Source organism: Apium graveolens, chromosome 3, assembly GCF_009905375.1.
Source record: "Apium graveolens cultivar Ventura chromosome 3, ASM990537v1, whole genome shotgun sequence".
NCBI lineage: Eukaryota > Viridiplantae > Streptophyta > Magnoliopsida > Apiales > Apiaceae > Apium > Apium graveolens.
The window spans coordinates 221,402,587-221,425,499 of NC_133649.1; the positions used below are offsets into that span (position 1 = coordinate 221,402,587).

Sequence of the window (22,913 nt, forward strand, 5' to 3'; positions counted from 1 at the left end):
ACATACAACGGTTTTCATCATTTTTTAAGTAGATTTTACACAACTGTTTACAAAATTAATCTCATTGTTTAAAATAAATCAATTTTAAAATAAAATGATATTCTAATAATTCAATTGTTATTTGACAATTGAAATTAAATTTATAATACAAAGGTTCTCTACAAGAATTATTAGACTTTGCACCTATGGATATGACTTTGCACCTGTGGATATGACTTTGCACCTATCCAAGAACAAAGGTGTAGCTGTTTCCCAATTGGAATACTCGAGGATAATTGGTAGTCTGATGTACCTCATGAGCTGTACAAGACCAGACATTGCATACTCAATTAGCAAATTGAGTAGGTTTACGAGTAATCCGGGAGCTGATCACTAGAAAGCGATCGTAAGGGTACTAAGGTACTTGAGGGGAACTCGAGACTATGGACTGCACTATGGCAGATACCCAGCAGTATTAGAAGGATATACTGACGCAAATTGGATATCTAGCAAGAAAGCACTTAAGTATATGAGCGGCTATGTGTTTAAATTAGCTGGAGCGGCAATATCGTGGAAATCCTCAAAACAAATGGTGATAACTCATTCCACGATGGAAGCTGAGTTTGTGGCACTAGATAAATGCGCCGAAGAGGCTGAATATCTACGTCAGTTTCTGGAGGATATTCCGAGATGGCCAAAGCCTGTAACTGTAATAGGGATTCACTGTGATAGTCAATCCGCTATTGGCAGAGCACAGAGCACGATGTATAATGGAAAGTCTCGTCATATACGACGACGACACAGTTCCATTAGACAATTGATCTCAACCGGAATTATCACTATTGACTATATACCGTCAAAAGATAATATCGCGGATCCACTAACCAAAGGGTTATCAAAAGAAGTGGTTGAAAAATCATCGAGAGGGATGGGCCTTAAGCCTATTGCTTAACGGCATCATGGTGGACACCCAACCATTGCTGACTGGAGATCCCAAGAACTTGGTTCAATGGGACAACTAAATCATGATGACCAAATCACTGTGGGGGTAACCCCTGGCCTGTTCCTATGATGAGGAAACAGTGAGACCCGTAAGGTACGAAGTTAAGCTTTGAGCTTTTAATGATCTTTGATGAATACATGAAGTTCAGGAGTGAACGCATGGAATTCAGTTGAGTAAACGCGGGTTACTCTATAAGATAAAGATCACCTATGTGGGAGAGAAGTGGGGTCGCTTCAAAGGAGAATTGTGAGGCACAATCTTTTAAAAACTCCTGCAGAACCAGGACGATGTTCCATGGCCAAAATGGACATAATCATGAGAACTGAATGAGTCAGGAAAGATATAGTGATGAGTATGTCATCGTTTACACAAACGGTCGAACAGTTCAAGGACATCGCGTCATACTGTCTACCAGTAAAGTCGATATACTTATTCGAGCGAACGTTCAAGGAGCATTATCTACCTATCGTATGTTATATCTGACCGCCGGAACTATCACCAAGTCAAGCTCCGCGTCTCTCTGTCTATGTGGTGCGTGCTACTGGACCATCAATCTCATTTGTGAGGGATTGTTGGACAAACTTAGTATTTTAGACTAAGTTGTGAATCATTTTGAGACTCTATATGAGTGAGACACATTATGTGTTAGTGGTGTGTATTTATTGGAACGTATTCTCCTCTTCGAGGGGATTCCAACGCATATTTACATGCTCAAAATGAGTAAAAGGTGAATGAGAACTGATGTTCCAAAGTTTTACCTTTTAATATGAAAAGTGATTTTGTACCACATCGAGAGTAGCACAAACTTATTTCTTAGTTTTTCTTATTACCACATCGAAAAGAAAAACAAGTCCTTTCAAGCCTCTCTTTATAAATAGAGTCTTAGGGCATCAGTTTTATTAAGTCAAGGGAATAAGAGTCATCTCTTTCATTCTCGGTCTTCTTTTGTCTTAAATTTTTTCCAATATTCCGGTGATAGTTCTCGGGCTTAGTTCAAGTTCGCTGAGAGTATATTCGATCTATCGATTATACTGGTATCTCATTTTATCCTGGGAGGCTATCGACTCGAACATACGGTGAGAGGCGAAATAGCTTTAAGGAGACAGTTTCAACTGGACTCGAGGATCTCCATTTAGTTATATCCTTTCTTTCTCTGTTTGATTTCGTTTACTCACGCACACACTTATTTGATTTATATGTATTAATCGCAGATTGTATTCATATAATTTATATTAATGGAGTTGTCATGGTATCAGAGCTAAGATCTCTGTAATTTTGTTACTTCTTCCGCATAATCGTAATATCTCTCTCAAATCTCCGTCAAGTCTCTCCTGCATCTCTATTTGAAATCTCTCATAAAATTAGATCCCAATTCTAGTGAATCTATTCTCATTCTAAATATGTACGTACAAACCTACATCTACTAATCAATGGCGTCATCTCATTCATATCTAAGTTCTGCAACTTGTGCTGGAATATCGACAAATTTGACCGTAATTGATACAAATCATTCGTTATTTCTTCGTCCATCAAATCATCCAGGTTTAATTCTGATTACTGTCACTCCCACTTAACAAAATTATAATGAGTGGTCTCGATCGATGAAAATTGCCTTATCATCTAAATTGAAGCTATCTAGCTAGCGCTAATCTGATTTTACACTGGACACGATGTAATGATATTATAATTTATTGGATTCTAAATACTGTTTCTCATGAAATTTGTTAGAGCGTAATGTATATGAATGTTGCCAAAGATATATGGGATGATTTTGTTATAAGATTTGCTCAAGATTTGCTTAAACGAATGTTCCTAAATTGTTCAATTTGAGAAAGAAAATTGCAGCATTACAGCAAGGAAATTTATCCATTTCTGCATATTTTACAAAGTTTAGAGCTCTTAATGATGAATTAGATGCTTTTTCTGCTGTCCCATATTGTGATTGTGGAAAATGCACATGTGAGGTTAATAGAAAACTGGATAAATTTAGCAAGAGTAACAAATTGTCTTAGTTTCTTATGGGAGTAGAAGAGCAGTATACAGCTATAAGAGTCACTTGTTATTAATGAATCATGTACTTACCTTAAGTGTTGCATAGAGCATACTGATGCAAGAGGAAAATTAGAGAGAATTTGGCAACATTGTTATTAATACTGATTCAGTGACTTAAGCTGTTAAGTATCATAACAATCATAGTGGACAATCATCAACATTTGGAGTTGGTCATATGGGTGCTAAAAAAAATATTAGTAAGAGGCCTGTTACAGATGCATTAATGGTGTGTGAAGTCTGTTATTTGACAGGACACCGTAAGGACAAATGTTTTTTGTGTCCATGCATATCCTTCTTGGCATAGGTTGTTTGGTAAACCCAAGCCTAGACCTAAATCTCAGATAAAGTTTGTTCATGATTATAATGCTATTTCTGCAAATTCTGACTTCATTCATGTCTCCAAGTCAACCACTGAGTCTGCAGGTTTTACTCTTCTCAATGCCAGCAACTAATGACTATGATCCAAAGTAATTTTAAAGAACTCTCTGTAAATGCAAATTCTACTACTTCAATTGGAACAAATGTTCAATGGACTGACTTAACTAATTCTGCAACTCACATGGCTGGTAATGTTCTGCATTTTCTCTGTCATGCTAAACATAAGCGGTCATTAAGTGTTGACATGTGGATCTTAGATTCAGGGGCTACTGTCCATATTACTCCTCACTTTCATTTACTTACTAATGTGCGTCAAGTCAACTCTATTATCCATCTTTCTAATGGTCATCACACATATGTTACAAATATTAGCACAGTTACATTACACAATAATACTATTATCTTAACAGGTGTACTTTATGTGCCTATTTTCAATTCCAATCTCATGTCCATTCCTAAACTTACATCTACTATTCCTTGTCATGTTTCTTGTACTAAAGATGCCTAATATATACAGGACCATATCTTGAAGAAGATCACAGAGATTTGTGAACTTCAACTTCAACAAGGTCTGTATCTTCTTCATCATCATGTTACTTGTTCTGAGAATATCTCTCCTTATGTTGCTCAAAAATAGTGTAGTAATGTTAATTCTGTTTAAAATACTAGTTTGTTGTGGCATGCTCATTTAGGGCATCCCTCTGCTTCTTCAATGCAGTATTTGTCCAATTCCATGTATCAGAAATTTGTTGATTTTATTGCTTGTGACACTTTCTATATGGCTAAACATACGAGATTGAAATTTGTTGATAACACTTCTTTTAGGAATTATTTGATCTGATACATGTGGATGTTTGGGGGCCTTATAGGTATAAAAGACATGGAAATTGTAGTTATTTTTTAACAATAGTAGAGGATATATTAAGAGCAACTTGGGTATTTTTATTGGCAGATAAAAGTCAAGTGTCAAATCTGGTCACTACTTTCCTTGCGTATATTCATAAACAGTTTTCTGCTTCTATCGTTGTATTTAGAGATAAATGCATTTTGCACCCTCAAAAAAAGTTGAAAAAACAATTTTGTACCAGAAGTTTCGGAAATACAACTTGCACCCCTCAACTTCAACTTACTAATTCAGTATGCACCCTTTTGCAGATTATAATTAAAATAATAAGGGGTAAAAAGGGAATTTTATTTTAAAATGTAAATAAATTTTAGTTGGAATTTCAAAAATAAGTTAAAATATTTATAAAAATGATTTCTTGTATATTAAATATTAATATTGATCGGAATATTTTCATTAAATGCACTTTAAAATCATAACGACGTCAAAGACTTTAAAATGAAATAATTACATTAAATTAAATATATATAAAATATATAAAAAAAATTATTTTGAATTTAATTTTGGTAGAATTATATAATTTTTGGCATTAATAATATTACTAAAATTCAAAACTCAACTATATAATATTATTCAAAAAATTTAAAGATATTATTTTATAACTATAATAATAAATTCAATTTTTAATATAATCTGAAAAATGAAAAAAATAGTTTAGTTAATATTTTACTAAAATTTCCATTCTACCCCTTACTTTTTTAATAATAACCGTTGAAGGGGTGCTTTCTGAATTGGCAGGTTGAAGTTGAGGGGTGTAAACTGAGTTTACAATATTAATGATACACATTTGTTTTTGAAACAAAATAAATGGGTGTAAAGTGCAATTTTCTCTTATATTTATAACAGATAAACGGTTACTTTAGTAGAGCAGATGACAAATTCCTGTCCTTTCACTGCATTTATAACTCCTATGTATTTTATTAAAGGTGAACTTTATTGTGGCTAAAAGTTTTATAAATATTATAGACTATAAACTTCCAATCAAAGACCAACAGATAAGGCTACACGAATTTATTTCCTTACAAATTTTACCACCAAGTATCAGCACTAAACTGGGATACTACTTCCAAAGTATCCCATTCGATCAGAATGTCAACACCAAAATAATGTTTCAGAATAAATCAAAGATTTATGTGGTGTATTTAGGATGTGGTAGAAAAACATAAAGAGCATAACAGACCAAGTCTAATCTCATTTTTGTCACAAATATAATAAACATTTTAAACTTTAGATTTTTTAGAATTCGGGAAACGCAGACCAAGTCTTTAGGTATTTTCTTTGAATTAGTTTTAAATTACAAGGAGATATATAATGTTTCTCAGTCTCTGTATAAAGCCACCTTCATGTTCATAGATTATGCATATTCAAAACAAATCTATATTCTATTTCAATATAGCCTCCGGCTTTTTTATTATCTTTTATTATTAATATAAAAAACAAACCAGCGTTATCTTCTTAAGGGAGTTCACACATTTGACCTGTGAAATATCATGATCCAAAAATCATGAGAAAGATCACCACATGTCATGACCGAGAAATCATTCTCAAAAGTCATAATCAAAAAATCAAAGCATGCCATGATTGAGAAATGAGAAGTTGCACACAAAAATCATAACCAGGTAATCACACCAAAAATCACAACATGCCATGATTAAAGGTCATACACAGAAATCATAATTAAAAAATTACAAATAAAATCACAGCACAATATTACATTTATCAAAAACAATGGGGACAACTACCAGCCATAAGTATGTACAAGAACATATTTGGAAGCATAAAAAGAAGATGATAAAAAAGTTACAAGAACATGAGAAAACAAAGAATACACTATTTCAGAATCTAAAAAATTGTATTTTATCTTGATAATATTTTTAAAAATTAAAGTAAGGAGTTGAAAATATGTTTAATATTTTAAATTTTAAATATTAGGTTATTTAAATTATCGGTCAACACAGACCAAGTATTTTTAATAGATTAACTTTGAATTAGTTTTTGACATTCGATTTTAAACTATAGCATATTACTAGGAGATAAATAAGATTTTCAGTCAGAAGTTGCCTCTAAATAAAGCTGCCTATATGTTCATGAATACTCCCTTTCTCCCTCCCATTTGTTTACACTTTCTTTTTTCAATTGTTTATATTTCAAAAAAATTCAAAAATAATAAAAATTTTATAATCTTAAAATAATTACATCAACTACTTCTCTTTACTATAACAACTTTAAACATTTAATATAAACCAACAATCTCACTAATACCATATTTACCCCGCTATAAAATCATCGTTTGAAGCCCCCGCATATAACTGTCAATATATTGACATCTCAAATAGGGATGGCAATCGGGTCGGATCAGGTCGGGTTTCATGAAATCCATATCCAATCCATCATATTTCGGGTCGGATCGGGTTCGGGTTCGGATATTAAAATGTATATCCAAATCCAATCCATTGGATTTTTTCAAATCGGATTCGGGTTTCAACCGGATATCTTAAAAAAATAGTTAAAAAGAAAAAAAATTATAAACATGTCTAAAGTACTAATTAGGTATTTTTTTTTCAAAATTAGGATTATTGGATGAGATTCTATTTTTTTAATTTAGAACAATACAAACTTAAACCATATTAATTTTCATTATTGACAATCATTTAATTTATCAATTATAATAAATTTATATAAAATATGCTTATGCTTATACTTAAACTATGAGATAGAAGACCGTGGATCAAATTTTTTAAAATTAATTTTATTTAATAAAATTTTAAATATATTAAAAATTATAGCATACCAAATTAATAATTGATTAATTAAGACATCAACAATTTAATATAATGTTCATCTGGAAACAACTTGGTTTACATTCAATCAATAAGTGTAAAACCAATTTGAAACAAACAAAGTCAATGAGCTAGTGCCCGGATCAGAAGACAATTCAGTCAGAAGAATTATTTGGGCACTCAAAATCAAGATAAATGGAGATGTCATGATTTCAAGGAATAAATACACTACAGTTGAAGACTATCTGTAGAAAGTACAGGTTGATAACGATGACAAATACAGAAGCAATCAAAATATTTCATGCTTGTTCGACTAATGCCGACTACATAATCTGTCAGGGCTGAAACATCGAGTGCTTTCCTAACTGAAGATCTTAAGGTAGAAGCTTATGTACCTAAATCTCAGCATCCGGATGATTCAAGGAAAATGGAGCATGAGGACTAGCTTCTAAAAGCACTGTGTGAACAAACCCAATTATCTAGAGCATGGTATGACTGCCACTATCAACATCATATAATGTTAAAGAAAAATAAATAATTAATAAATATTAAATAGTATATATATATTATGATGTATAATATTAAAAAATCCTATGAATTATAATATATATATAAAATATATATCATAATGGATGATACATAAAATTTAATATATATATATATATATATTAGGGTATTTTTCGGGTTTCGGATTCGAATCGGGTTTGGATCGAATTTGGGTTTCGGATGGGGTTTCGGGTCGGTATTCCCTAAATCCAAATCCAAATCCAAAAAATTTCGGGTATAAAAATTAAATCCAAATTCAAATCTAAATCCAAAAAATCACTCCAAAAGACTAAAAGACCACGGCAAAACAACTTTTTAACCAGTTTTTTCTATAAAATTCTCTCAAGATTAGAAAGTCCTCTTGTAACCCTTACAATGTATCGCAATATTACTACTAAAAAATCATTTTCAGTTTATTGACTTTAAAAAATGTTATATTGAAGTGAATAAGGAATGCACTACATGTTATATAGAAGTGAAGAAGGAATGCACTATACAGGTAACTTGGAGTGACATAAATATACACATGTTCACTAGTGTTACTGACTTTGAAGTCTGGATGCAAAATAATGTTCGACAAAGCAACGAAAAATATGGTACTCGGACCCTTCATTTCACCCTCGACTATCCGTATTGCGGTGCCGGACACTCGATAATTAGACTTGGATACTTATTTTTAGTCAAAAATATGTATATTATTCAAATTATTACGAGTCTGATATTTGGACACATGTTCACGTTGGACACTTCTAACCAAGTACCGGTAACATAGTGAAGAAAACTGTAAGAGCTTTATAAAATGGACTTCTAATTTTGAATTAAGGAAATACGCAATTTTCTATTCTCTTAAAATCCATGATTTGCTTCCTTGTTGGTAGATCAGTAAAATCTCAATTTAGAAAAAAAAAATAACTCCTGCTAATTTAATAGAAAAATTAGTAATAGATGCTTATATGTGTTAAAACTGATAATTATATGTCGTCTTGCGAGACAGAGTTTATAACTGCAACTGCAGCGGCTTGTCAAGGAAATTTGGTTGCAAAAAGTGTTGAATTATATATCTGAAGCAAAGTCTGGTCCTGTGGTTTTATACATCGACAACCGTTCTGCCATTGATCTTACAAAAAACCCAGTATTTCATGTACGTAGTAAGCACATTGATGTCCGATATCATTTCATTCGGGAATGTGTTGAGAAAGGGAGCATAATTGTCAAGCATGTGAAGAGTAATGAGCAACGAGCTGACATACTAACAAAAGCTTTGCATACAGTGATGTTTGAAAATATGAGGAAATTGCTTGGTGTTAGGAACTTGCAAGATGTTTAGATTAAAGGGCAGTCTGTTGGATTTAATCTAAACATATATATGTTTTGTATTTGTTTTTCCTGCATGAATAAGTCAGCTAATCTGGCGAGTATTTTTAGGAGTTGAATTGGTCATTCAGAGTTGGAGTCATACCAGGAGTTTAGTGGAACCACTCTAGTTGCTGTGGCTATTTTTTAGGTATTAGTTCAGTCGTGCATATGCATATTTATATTCATGTATATTTCTTCTATCTGTAAGCTTGAGAAGTGAAATCCCAGTTTAGTAGTATCAGTAATAAACTTCAATTCAGCAAAAGTGTGTGTTTGTTTTGCCTGTGTGTTTCTAACACAGCATAGTATATTTCATGTTATGCATTCATACTATAACACTAATAAAAGAGGGTTTGTGGTTCTAAGGGTGCGGAGTTCCGTCTAAAATATACACGAAATAAGCATATGACATATGCCTATTCATTTTTTTTATATTTAAAATGTTCATGTTTAATTTTTTGTTTTGTATTAAAGCACATCGTCTTCCTTTTAAATCAAAAAAGGAACATGCATCGTTTATGAAATTTGGAAAAAATAAATATGTATCTTCTTGATGCGTATATAACGGGTATTTTTGTTAGTGTTCGCGCCTTTAATCATTTTTGACAGTTAAAACTGAAAACATGAGATATTTTGATCATTTTTTCTCTAGTCTAGTATATTACTTTACTATTATTATTTATCATTATTTTATTAATAATTAATTAATTAAAATAATTTAGTATTTTTAGTTGTATAACATAACAATAAGAGGGGGTTTCACTTTTAATAAAAATTTGTTCTAGACCTCTAGTATATTACTTTGATATTATATTTATTGTTTTTGTTATTATTATATTAATAATTAATTAAATTAAATTAGTATTTTTAGTAGAATACCGCAATATGCATACATACAATACCATGAGGAGCATTTTAGAATAGATTAGAACTCAATTTATTTTAGAACGAATATCTCATTACTCACTGAGTCACTGTGCACATTCCTTTTTGCAATTTTTATCACTCAAATCTTCATATTTTTCATTATTTTTATAGATTTATTTCATTTTACATACCTAAACACAAGATTAGGATATCACTTCTATTCTAACCACTATCTCTATCTCATTCTCAGTTTATACAACTCTAATACTATATTCAAAGTATTCAGTTGAATCCCATAAGCTTTGCTTTTCCCAGTCTCTCTCTCCATTAGTTATTATTTTACAAAGGGTGCAACCATTGTCAATTTATCAAACATGCATAAATATTATTTGTAGAGGTATAACTAAAACTAGATATCAGTATATATGTCTTTATTGAGAATGTGAGATTGATACATGCTTTCAATTTTCAGAAGTTGTAAAAAATGACAATTTAGTTGGCACTCCTATAATTATAATGGGGAGCCTACTACATTATGTCATGTGGTACCTTGGCATCCGTGGGAGTTGCTCTAGTGTAGAATACTTGTGGCATTTTTAGTAGTTCAGAGCTATAAATAGTGTATCAAGCTAATTGAAGAATAAATTAAACTTAACCAAGGAAGGCGTTGAGTCCATTTTTTCAATTATTATGGATGGGATAGATTGGAATTTCTAAAATGGTGCCACATCATGTAATTTGCTAATTTTTCGTTTGGAAACTTATTTTACTATGTTTTTTAATTATGTATCTGTTGACGGAGGAATCTGGTAACAACAAAGATTGAGGTTTCTCGCCGGAAACAAGATCTGTGACGGTGGTTTTTTGCCGGAAACTTAAGCGGTGTGTGGTTAATTGTAGTTGTTTTAGGCTGAGATTGATCAGAGTAAGTGGTGGCTCTCTTATCAGCTCTCAACTTCTTACCCTCTCAATGTGCCTACGTACCCTTTATATAGGGATCAAGCCTGACGTAGTTCTTGTAGAACAGGAAGTCTAATGAGTCTAGACTTCTTACTCCTAAGCCCAGTAGAAGCCTATCCGATATCCACCTTCCGCTAGCTTTAGGAATGTCCAACTATGAGGCCCAACCGCAAAGGCCCAAGGCTCGTCCGTAATCGTAGGACTTCACGGATAGTGCATCTCCCTGCGCAAGGATAACACTTCGCTACAGCTATCTCCCTTGATTTACGAACGCAGGTATAGCCACGGTTCACCCCAAATGCCAGACGCATCCCTGTCCCCCGAATGAGGATAACCCACCAGATAGCAGGACAGGTGATCCCAAGCTCTTGGGTGCAAAGTGCAGGATGACTCCAAAGTTCTCCAACGAGGACACCCGTTGAATACAAGAACAGAGCTCCCAAAGCACACACCAAAGTAAACCCCACATCCCCAACGAGGACACCCGTTGAATACAGGAGGAGGCCTTCAATCATCAGGCATACCCCTGGAGGCCTTCAAGCTTTTCACGGACATCCCCCTCCTTGACCGTCTCAAGGAGGGAATTCTTCAAAGAATACCTGCAACAAATACATTAGTAAAAATAACCTCCATTGCTCCTCTCCATGCAAGCTTTGTCCTGAATTCAATATCAAAAAGTATATAGATCAAACACAGGACGCGTCCTCACCCTTTGGACGTGTCCTCACCTCCATAAACCCAAACCTGTTTCCTCATCAACCGTTCCTTATAGCATTCAAGATCACAAGACACGTCCTAGAATTTAGGGCGCGTCTTCTTTTAAACCATCATGCACAATTTTTCACCTCCTATGACGCGTCCTTTCTAAAGTAGGCGCGTCCTAAAGCTTCCATCAATATAAGATTTCACCTGCCAAGCACTTTCATAATTATTGACGCATCCATAATGTCTGGGCGCGTCCTTCCTTGAACATGCACTCTTCTCACCTCGTAACATATCCCTTCCCAAGTAGGCGCGTCCTCAATACTCGGACGCGTCCTCACTTTCACAACGCAACACTGAGTTTGACTGTAATTAGCCCGCGTTTGACCCGAGTCAATCCAATGCCAAATTTTGGGTATAACAACTACCCCCCAAATTCCATTTGCAGTTAAAAACAAAATTGGAATTTCTTTCCAAGCGAAATTTGGCTCAAAATATGTGGACGCGTCATGAGAGGAAGACGCGTCTTACTTTCAACTTCTGCATGTGGTGTACAGCTGTCGTCCTTAGAGTCGACCTTCTTCTATAAATACCCTAGTTGCACCATACCATCACCACCATCTCTTTTTCTCTCTCACACAACCGCCATTGCCGCCTTTTCAAGCAGCAGTTTCGAGGTCCAAATTCCGGTGATCTATCCAGCCATTTCCCTATTTCTTTAGCTCAATCCAACCGCCAACTCATAAGGTATACAAATCTTCCTTTACTTTCTTATTTAATTAAGTAAATCGAGTTTAATGAGCAAAAACCCGTTCATATGCTTCGAGTTTCCATGCACCATTCTTAGCACTCCTTGTATGTATATGTGTATATATATGTAATTGTCTCATACTTTGCTTTTTCAATCTTGTAGTTGCATGTTTCTAGTTTATTAGAGAATTCTCCCAAAATCAACTATAATCGATTAAGATCCTAATACATTGCAACCATAACAGACGCGTCCTCCCGTCAGGGCGCGTCTTATATCCCCTTTAGACACGTTTAAGCTGTTCCAAGCAAATGTAACATAGGGCCAGAGGCATTTTAGGACGCGTCATTACAACACCCCCCTGCGGTAGATATTTAGATCGCGTCTTCACAGTATCCCCTCTTTATATATATATGGACGCGTCCTCAGATGTTTATTCCTTATTTTGCAGCTGGAGGACGCGTCTTCTTCTTCACCATTTCACCCGTTTAAAGCACTCAACAAACGTATTGGAACCTATTCCCCACACCTGATCTCTTTTAAACCCGACTTTCCCAACATCCACAGGACGAATTCCTTCCTTAGAGCAGAAAGACGCGTCTTCCGTTCCCTTAAATCAAAAACCTCAATAATGTCCGATTCCAGCTCTGACTCCATGGACCATGTTCCCATAATTTCAAGAATGGAAAAGAAGGAAGTCAAAAGGCAAAGAACTCCAATTCTCCATACAAGGGGCGCCATCGAAGATTGGACGGACGACGAAATTATCCCTTCCACAAGCCTAAAACCTCAAGGAATGGCCATTTCTGATATGGACGCGTCAAACACACAGGGCGCGTCGTCCCCTCAGGGCGCGTCTCCTTCTGGGGACGCATCTCCACACAGTGTAAGTGAATTCGAAAGAAGGATTCCTGACCCTGAGACGTATCCCATATCTCCTCAAAAATATGATCCTCCCCTAGAGCATTGGGAACCCTCAGATGTAGAAATAGATTGTGACTGGACAAGGCTCAATACCCTTACTGAAGCAGAGAAGAATGCCAGAAGGAAAAGAGAGGGTAAGCTGGCATGCGTAGCTCTTGATTCAACTGCAACCGACTGGGAAATTCAATGGCACATGAAGTACTATGACATGGAAGGCATCTAGGCGCGCCCTCTTCGAACCATGAGGCCACATATCTTTAACATCGGGAATCAAAGGATCCTCCGAATGGTGCTTACTCCAAAACTGATTTCCCTAGGCGTGGGCGCGCCCTTGCATCCATACATTAAGAGAATTTTGAAATGGTACGACGTGGCTCCAGTCCAACTATCACCAAATTCATACAAACTAGCCTGGGCTCTGTACATTATGTACCATAACCTGAGGCTGGGCGCGCCCTCAATGAAAGAGTTCAGCTTCTTTTACAGCATCAGGAAATCAATTCCCGGGTACCATTTTCTGGTAGTCAACAAATGGTTGAACAACAAAGGATTTAACGAAGGCAAAATCAGCCACGAGAGAGACTGGAAGGAACCATTTTTCTACATTTATGACGTCAAAAGGACGCGCGTTCGCTTCAACTTGGAACCAAGTGAGTTCAATGCTCTGGACGCGTCCTGTCTCTCAGGACGCGCCTTCTCTTTTATAATCTTTTTCTTTATTTTCCTTGTTATAACCTATCATCCCTTCTTTTAGACAAAAGGACCCAGAAAGAGCTTACAAGAAAGAAGAAGAAGAGAGCAGAGAAGGTTTTGCAGTACGCTGAAAAACATTTCAACCTCAGAGACATGATTACCGAGGAGAATTTGAAGAAAATAGGAGCTTTGTCCCCACGAGTGGGTTCTCTCTGCAAATTTCGAGATTTCCACAATGGGAAACCCATCTTCACCGCTTCTGAAAAATCCAAAGGGCTCCAAGCCACAGAAATTATTCAGCCAGATATCAACAAGAAGGTGGATTTAGAGCAAGGTAAGAAATCATTATACATAAGACGCATCACGGATTTAGGACGCGTCATATTTATGCTCACTTTTCTTCCTTTAGTTTAGCCTGGCCTATAAGCGTTACTTCATATATACATTATCACCTAGGACGCGTCCTACCCCCCTGGCGTGTCTCTTAGGTAATACGTATCACATCTTTAAGACGCGTCATTCTCACACCCATTTATACATCTTTGCATTCATCTATATCTGTCCTGCATGTAGATTTTTATATCACGTTATGGGCGCGTCCTACTTTCAGGACGCGTCTTTTTGTACATAACTAATTCCTTTTTATGTTTATACCGCAGATATGGCTTCACTCCCCAAAGGATTCGCAATTGGGGCTTCTAAAAAACTAAGGGCAAGGAAACAGGCTCCTACAAAAGTTGATCCAAGGGCAAAAACCCCACCTCCTGTTGCAACTCCTTCTCCTTCACCAAAGATAATAGACACTACCATGTCTGACATTCCTGAGAAGGTAGAGGACGCGCCCTCAAAGCGTCAAAAAACTGTTCCTGATGACCAGTCCTTTGTCCTCAGATATCTGGGCGCGTCCTCAGTGGGTGACTTTTCTGAGGACGAAGTGAGAGGTTGGACCTTCAGGACTGAGCAACAAACAGAGGAGGCCATGGTCAAGGCTGCAGCCGAGCTTCACCTGCATGCCAGGCAGAGCGCTAACATGGCTGCCAGGCTCAGGGTGCGTCTTGCTGTTACAGACACTGCAAAGAGCCAGGCCAAAGACAAGGTCAAATCTCTGGAAAAACACATTGCCCTGCTTACCCAAGAAAAAGATGCTGAAATCAGACGCCTGGAGGGGGAGAGGACGCGTCTGGAGATGGAAAAAGCCGTGTTGGAAGGCAATGTCTCCGCAATGGAGAAGCAAATGGACAGCGTCATCGCCCTGAATTCCACCATGCAGCTGGAGCTTGACACCCTGAATGATGATAGGCTGCATGGATGGACAGAGGAGAAAAAACTGGTTTATCAGCACGGCTTCCAGGCTGGATTTGAAGAATGGTGCTCTGGGTTCATTGCCAACGATCCAGAGTATACATTCTCAAAGTTTGATGCAGATACCCAGATATGGGTAAATGATTTCAGGGTCAGGGCCGCAGAATCCATCAAGAACAAGAGGATTTTTCTGGGCTTAGAAGTAGAGGACGCGTCCCCTGATCCTGCCCCACTTCAGACTCAGCCTCCCCCTGCAGAAGGCCAAGACAAGACACAGGACGCGCCTCCTACTTAGGACGCGTCTTTTATCTTTTATGTATGTGAACTATTTAAGGGTGCGGGCCCCTTGAAGCCTTGCAAGTTGTAAAGACTATTTTTGAACATTCACTCACTTGCACTATATTATTTTCATGGGCGCGCCTTGTGTTTAAGGCGCGTCTCCTTTCACTAATTTGTTACTATTTTTACTCCCGTCAAGCAAATATCCATTGTGGGCGCGTCCTCACTAGTTGGACGCGTCTTTGGTTGTTTTGGAAAGTGCATGAGCACGGCACTACACTGTAGTGTGTTTAACCAAGGCACAAGGCACGATGGGGCACGTCCTAACTGCTTGACATGCCCTAACATTCTCTTAGAAATATTCTTTCAGGGAGGACGCGTCCTCGGTAGGGACTTTTATTTTTCAATTAAGAGCATCAACCAATATTCCTTGGGCGCGTCCTTGGAATTAGTACACTCCCTAGTTACATTTTTACTCAAGTTCTATTGTTCCTTTTAGCAGTCACTACTTCAGCTAACATCCACATAGATCTATCAATCAAGACGCGCCTCACCTTTGATCCAAAATACATCATCCTTCTCGCAGGACGCGTCTTTGATAAGCACTTTTTCTTTTTTACTCATGTTCTCCATGTCATAGTAACATCCAGTCTAAAGGAGCATCAACCAAGATAACTGGGAGCGTCCTTGAAAATAGTACATTTTTCTTGAGTTTCATTCATATAAAACCCTAGCTTAGGGCGCGTCCTGCATTTAGGACGCGTCATGAGACCAAGCAAACTGAGCAAATATCCTTTTGGAAAGTTTCAAAATTTTATTTATAATGCGCTCTGATGTCAAAAGTGCACCAGTCCCACGGCTACTATGCTCTGTGGGGAAATTATTTCTAAAAAATGACCCTTCAACTAGTCCCAAAGTAAGTAGTACATGCACTACCCCCCTAGGCTAGGAGGAATTTATTTAATTCTAGCCTATAAACTGGGCATAAATCAAAATGATAAAAGAAATACGCAAGGGGCCAAAGCCACGCCTCACTGGTAATACTTTCGGAGATGTTCCGCATTCCAAGCTCGCGGAATTAGCTTCCCGTCCATATCTTTAAGGTGATAAGTCCCCTTCCATAGGATAGACTTTATTCTGTACGGTCCTTCCCAATTAGCTCCAAACACTCCATGTTGGGGGTTCTTTGTATTGGGCATCACTTTCCTAAGTACCAAATCACCCACCTTCAGCAACTGTCCTTTTACCTTCTTGTTATAATACCTTGCGGCGCGCTGCTGATATGCTGCTAGCCTTAGCTGAGAATTTTCCCTCGTCTCCTCTAAGAGATCTAAATGAAGCCTTTGATTAACCTCAGCGTCTTCTTTCCCGTAACAATCTCTGCGAAGTGATCCCGATCCAACTTCCACGGGGACCATAGCTTCGTAACCGTAAGTCAGCATAAACGGCATTTCTCCCGTAGTAGATTGCGGTGTAGTGTTGTATGACCACATCACCTTCGGGAGTTCTTCAGGCCAATTCCCTTTACGTTCCTCCAGCTTGGTTTTGAGGGTATGCTTTATTATTTTGTTAACAGCTTCTGTTTGTCCATTGCTTTGAGGATGATAGACCGCCGCAAACTCCTTCTTGATTTTCAACTCCTCACATAGCTGTCGCAACTCCTTGCTATCAAACTGTTTTCCATTGTCGAAGACCAGCTTGTAAGGGATTCCAAACCTACATACAATTGAGTTGAAAACAAAATCTCTGATTTTCTTTGCGGTGATAGTAGCCAGTGGCATAGCTTCCGCCCATTTAGTAAAGTAATCGACCGCAACCACTACATACTTAACGTCTCCTTTAGCTTTCGGCAATTCTCCGATAAGATCAATTCCCCACATGGCGAACGGCCATGGGCTTGCCATAGGCGTCAAGAGTGTAGCCAGCATAGACGAGTAGTTTGCAAAGCGCTGGCAGCGATCACATGCCTTGACGAAATTTGTAGCATCTTCTCTCATTGTGGCCCAATAATACCCTTGGCGCAACACTTTTATTGCCAACGAGCTACCCCCCGAGTGATTGCCACAGATTCCTTCATGCACCTCTCTTAGGATGTAATTTCCTTCTTCTTCTTCAACACACCTGAGCAGAGGTTGGTTGAACCCTCTCTTGTATAGGACTTCATCGTATATCACATATCTTGCGGCTTGATAACGGAGTCGACGAGCCATAAACTTATCCTCGGGGAGTGTTCCCTTGCGAATGTAAGCTAGAATGGGCGTCATCCATGTTTCCTTGGGAGCCTCATCCACTTGCATAGTTTCTATCTCTGGGATACTAGGAACCTCCTGGATTTCAAGAGGGATGGATCCTAACAATACAGCCTCTTGTTGCGACCCCATTTTTGCCAAAGCATCCGCATTACTGTTTTTCTCCCGCGGAACGCATTCCAATCTAACTTCTTTGAACATTCCAATCAGGTGCTGTGCACATCTCAAGTATAATTCTGTTTGCGGGCCTCGCGCTTGAAATCCCCCATTCACCTGATTCACTACCAACTCTGAGTCACTTCTTGCAATTAAGTTTCGCACTCCCATTTCCAGAGCAATTTTCAGGCCATTAATCAGCGCCTCATACTCCGCATCATTATTAGTTGCATAAAACTTGAAATGAATTGCGCTCATCAGGTGGTGGCCTTCCGGAGACACAAGTACTATACCCGCACCTGCTCCTCCATTGTTAACCGCCCCATCCACATGCAAGATCCACCAAGGATGCGGAAACTCCTCCAAAGACTCCTCGGCATGAGGTGGATATAGCATTACCAAAGCTTTATCATCAATTTCAGAATCAAATTCCAACAAGAAATCGGCTAAGGCTTGCCCTTTTATCGCTGTTCGAGGCACATATTCCAAATCAAACTGTCCCAACTCCACAGCCCATTTCAGCATTCTGCCTGATGACTCTGGTTTGTGCAGGACCTGTCGCAGCGGGTACGCTGTACGAACTTCAACTCTATGGGCTTGAAAATACGGTCGTAATTTTCTTGACGCAAGAATCAGGGCGTAAACCAGTTTCTCCATATTTGTGTAGCGAGTTTCAGCGTCGTGTAACCGCTTGCTCACGTAGTACACTGGTGATTGCTGCCCATCTTCCTCTCTTACCAGAACTGCACTGATCGAATATTCAGACACTGCGAGGTACAATATTAGATTTTCCCCATCCAACGGCTTTGACAACATGGGAGGATGTCCCAGTTGCTCCTTGATTCTTTTGAAAGCCTCTTCACATTCTGACGTCCATACAAAGTCTTTCCCAGCTAATTTAATCGCCTTGAAAAACTCCTTGCATCTATCAGACGACTTGGAAAAAAATCGATTTAACGCGGCGATTCTCCCAGTCAAACTCTGCACCTGTTTCACATTGGTAGGTGACTTTATATCCAATAATGCCTTAATCTTCGCGGGGTTGGCCTCAATTCCCCTGTGGTTGACAATGAACCCGAGAAACTTGCCCGACTCCACGCCGAACACACATTTCTGCGGATTTAATTTCATACGAAACCTCCTCAGAATATTAAACATCTCCATCAGGTGCTTGATATGGTCAGTTGTCACCTCAGATTTCACCAGCATATCGTCCACATACACTTCCATGGTTCTCCCGATTTGATCTTTGAACATCATGTTTACCAACCGCTGGTAGGTTGCGCCAGCATTAATCAAACCAAACGGCATTCCTATGTAACAGTATAACCCCCTGTCCGTAATAAATGATGTATGTTCTTGATCGGGGCCATACATCGGAATTTGATTGTATCCGGAGTATGCATCCATAAAACTCAACAACGCATGCCCCGCCGTCGCGTCAACCAACTGATCGATTCTTGGTAGCGGGAAGCTATCCTTTGGGCAGGCCTTATTGAGATCCGTGAAATCCATACATGTCCTCCACTTCCCATTCGGTTTCTTCACCAGTACTGGATTTGCAAGCCACTCGGGGTAGAATGATTCTTTGATCAACCCCACCTCCAACAACCGGTCTACTTCTTCTTTTAATGCTATCGCCCTTTCTCCACTTACTGGGCGGCGTTTCTGACGTATGCCCTTGCAATTCGGGAGGATATTCAAACGGTGACACATTACTTCCGGGTCGATCCCTATCATATCTGAATGACTCCATGCGAAAACATCAAGATTTGCAATTAGAAAGCGGGTAAGACCTCCTCTCATCTCATCATCCAACTGAGATCCCACTTTCAAAACCTTGCTCGGGTCATTTTTATCAACTGGAATAGATATTGTGTCTTCGGCCGGTCCCGTTTTTTCGGTGGGCATAAGGATCCTGGGATCCAAATCGAAATCAAAGTCTCGGGGGTCTTCAACTTCCACTTTTTCATCTGAGGGCGCGTCCTCGTTTGGAGGAGCATCAACCTCAACTTCATTCAAGGGCGCATCCTTCTTTTGAGGAGCATCAACCTTGAAGTTATTGCCGAGACCTTGCAAAATCTCACTTCTTCCTTCCAACTTTTCCCCGTTAACCTCTTTCTGTATGATTCCCTCTGTATGACTCACCACCACTTCTTCTACACTACGGATTTTCGAAACACGTCCCTGCGTCACAAAAGAGTTCCCAGAGGTATTGGTTTCTTCCTTCCCGGGGTTTTCAACAAAATAGTGGGCATGGACCTCTCCACTTGGTTTTGTATGAATATCTTCTATATCTTCGAATGGGAGACCTTTCCCTTCATACCTTCTTCTGCGAAATTCCTTGACAGCCTTGTGATAGCAGTCGCGTGACTCATACTGTGACCCTCTCAGACTGCCAACTCCGTTTGGCGTTGGGAATTTTATCATCAAGTGGTGTATCGATGTTATCACCCTGAACGCTCACAACCAAGGTCTGCCGACCAGCACATTGTGCGCGGAATCCTGATCTAGCACCTTGAAATCTATTATTTGAGTAACCGACAAAGCTCCTTCCCCGAGCGTGACGGGAAGCCTGACCGAACCCATAACCCTCACTGCTTCCCCAGTAAAGCCATAGACGTGTGCATCTTCGAAATTCATGTCGCTATCTGGGAAACCCAGCTTTTTGTAGGAGCTGTAGTACAAGATGTTTGTAGAACTCCCATTATCCAATAAAACTCGATGTACGTTCATTGCCCCAATAAGCATGGTAATCACCATCGCATCGTTGTGAAGATGATGCACCCACCTAGATTCTTTTTCCTTGAATGTAATATCAGCGGACTTCCCCTTAAAGACCTTCGGGGGTCTGTCTTCCAAGCTGTGGATGTTGGTGAGCGGTGGATGTCTCGCTTCCCTCGCATTTCTTTCCAGTGCTCGATTACTATCACCAACGAAAGGGTGTCCTCCAAAAATTGCCCTAATAATGCCGGCCCTCTGAAACTTGACCTCTGCTGTTTTCTCAACATCTTCCGCCCGCGGGGGCTGTCTTTCATCTTTACCCTTGTCATCAAGTCCCCTGCGTCGCTTCACCTTGTCAATCCATTCTCCCAGGTGTCCAGCCTTGATCAATTCCTCAATCTCATCCCGCAAGTGACGACACTCATGGGTGTCATGGCCAGTAGACTCATGGTAGTCACAGTACTTCTTTTTATCTCTGCTTTGCCATGAAGTTAGACGGTCGGGCTTCTTGAAGATTCCCCTATCCTTATTTACCTCGAAGATATGGCCAATGGACGCCGCCAGCGGTGTATAATTGCTGACTCTTCTCTCGTAGTTCGATGGTGGGCTCCATTCTCTTCGCGAGCTCACAGCATTTACCCTGTTAGGGCTTCTGGCATTTCGTCGATAATCCGGGCTCACGGATCTGTCCCTTCTCTTGGATCGCCCCTTGGAGTTATAGGTATTATCATTCTTTTTTGTTTCTGCAAGCGACTGCTCGATTGCTTTGAACGACTCCGCCTGCGTGAGCACATCAGCCAATGACACTGGGTCCTTCCCTTGTAGGTGTTTCCAGAAATCCGTCCCCACACGCAACCCAACTATAAGCAATATTTTCAACGTTTCATCAGTTGCACCCCTCACCAAAGTAGATTCTGCGTTAAACCTCTTGAAATATGAGGTCAAACTTTCTCCTTCCTTTTGTTTCACATTAGCCAGCGTGGTAACAGGTGGTGTGTACTTCACCGCGGCTTGGAATTGTGTCAAAAACAAAGTTTTCATCTATTCCCAAGATGTAATTACACCTGGACCAAGTTTTTGGAACTACTGCTGAGCGCCTTCTCTGAAAGTGGCTGCCAAGAGACGACATCGAGCCAAATCAGGTACTTGATATACATCCATTTCAATGTTTAAACGCCCCAAGAACTCCACAGGATCAGAGTTCCCGTGGAAACGCAAGTCATTGGTTGTGTTCCGGTATCCCGCGGGCAATTGCGCCTCCCTCACAACAGCAGCAAAAGGAGAAGGAGCTTGCGCAGTCGCCATTACTCTTCCTCCCTCAAGATGGTTGAGCAACCGCTTAAGGTCGTTCACATTAAACGTCCCTACCCCAGGAATGGTTTGAACATTAGGCTGTTGGGGTTGCTCTGCGACTTGCTAAAATTCCCCTTTATTACCCCCCGGGTGTGGCGGAGGATCTCGCCGCCCCTCGCCCTGAGGCTGCAGCGGTGACATGTTACCATTTTGGTCCTGTACATTTTCCCGTACGCGAGGTTCACCTTGACCGCGTCGCGGAATTTCATCATTGTTCTGCATTCTTACTTGAATTCGCCCGCCGTCCTGGTCATGAGGACGCGCTCCAGACCCATTATCAGTAGCGTTGTGGGAAGCTACGGGAATAACAGCGGGGGCTTCTCCAACGGAGTGCGCTCCACCTCTCCTACCATTGTAAGGGGCTCTTCCGTATTGATATCCCATTCTCCCTCGTCCATTCCTCTGAAATCCCCGGTAGTAATTCCCGGGCCTTCCTCGCGGAGGGGCACGCTCGTGCTCGCGGTGCCGCACCCCGGCATCCCTTTGGAATACGGGGGGCACACGCGTCGTATCACGGGGCCTCGCTTCTCCGGCGTTTCCTTCCTTTTGCCATTCTACCAGCAACATCCTCAAATCGTCGTCCTCCAACCTTATGCCAAGCCTTCTTTTCAAGGCTGAAAGATCTCTTCCTCCCTCGTCTTGGTCTTGAGTGTCCTCCGCACGACGACGCTCGTCCATCGTACGCCCGGACCTATGCGGGTGTGGTACTACCTGGTTGCCTAGGCGTGGCCTTTCTCTACCTTCAGTGTCCTCATCCGCAAGCTCCACAATAGGTTCTACATCATCAGAATACTGCAAACGCCGTGGAGTGATTCGCGGGTTATCCCCGCTCCCCTGGGTATCTCCCTCAACTATAGGGGTTTTCCCCAAGGCATGACCATGACGGGGAAATGACGACCTCTCCTCGTCTTTTGGCGCTCCACCGTGTTCAGTCTTGAGTTAAAACTGTTAAGAGTAT

The 22,913-nt window shown here is 39.6% G+C and overlaps 2 protein-coding genes across 2 annotated transcripts; both read right to left on the bottom strand.

Annotated features, from left to right (window-relative positions):
- Window positions 1-16,504: 16,504 nt before the first annotated feature.
- Window positions 16,505-16,891, bottom strand: LOC141714832 (uncharacterized). The gene has a single exon (XM_074518327.1). It carries the CDS (start codon window positions 16,889-16,891, stop codon window positions 16,505-16,507), a length of 387 nt encoding a protein of 128 aa, XP_074374428.1.
- A 3,450-nt stretch (window positions 16,892-20,341) lies between these two features.
- Window positions 20,342-21,643, bottom strand: LOC141714833 (uncharacterized). The gene is made up of 2 exons (XM_074518329.1): window positions 21,137-21,643; window positions 20,342-20,953 (listed from the first exon to the last, which is right to left on the bottom strand). Exons 1-2 carry the CDS (start codon window positions 21,641-21,643, stop codon window positions 20,342-20,344), a joined length of 1,119 nt encoding a protein of 372 aa, XP_074374430.1.
- Window positions 21,644-22,913: the final 1,270 nt, after the last annotated feature.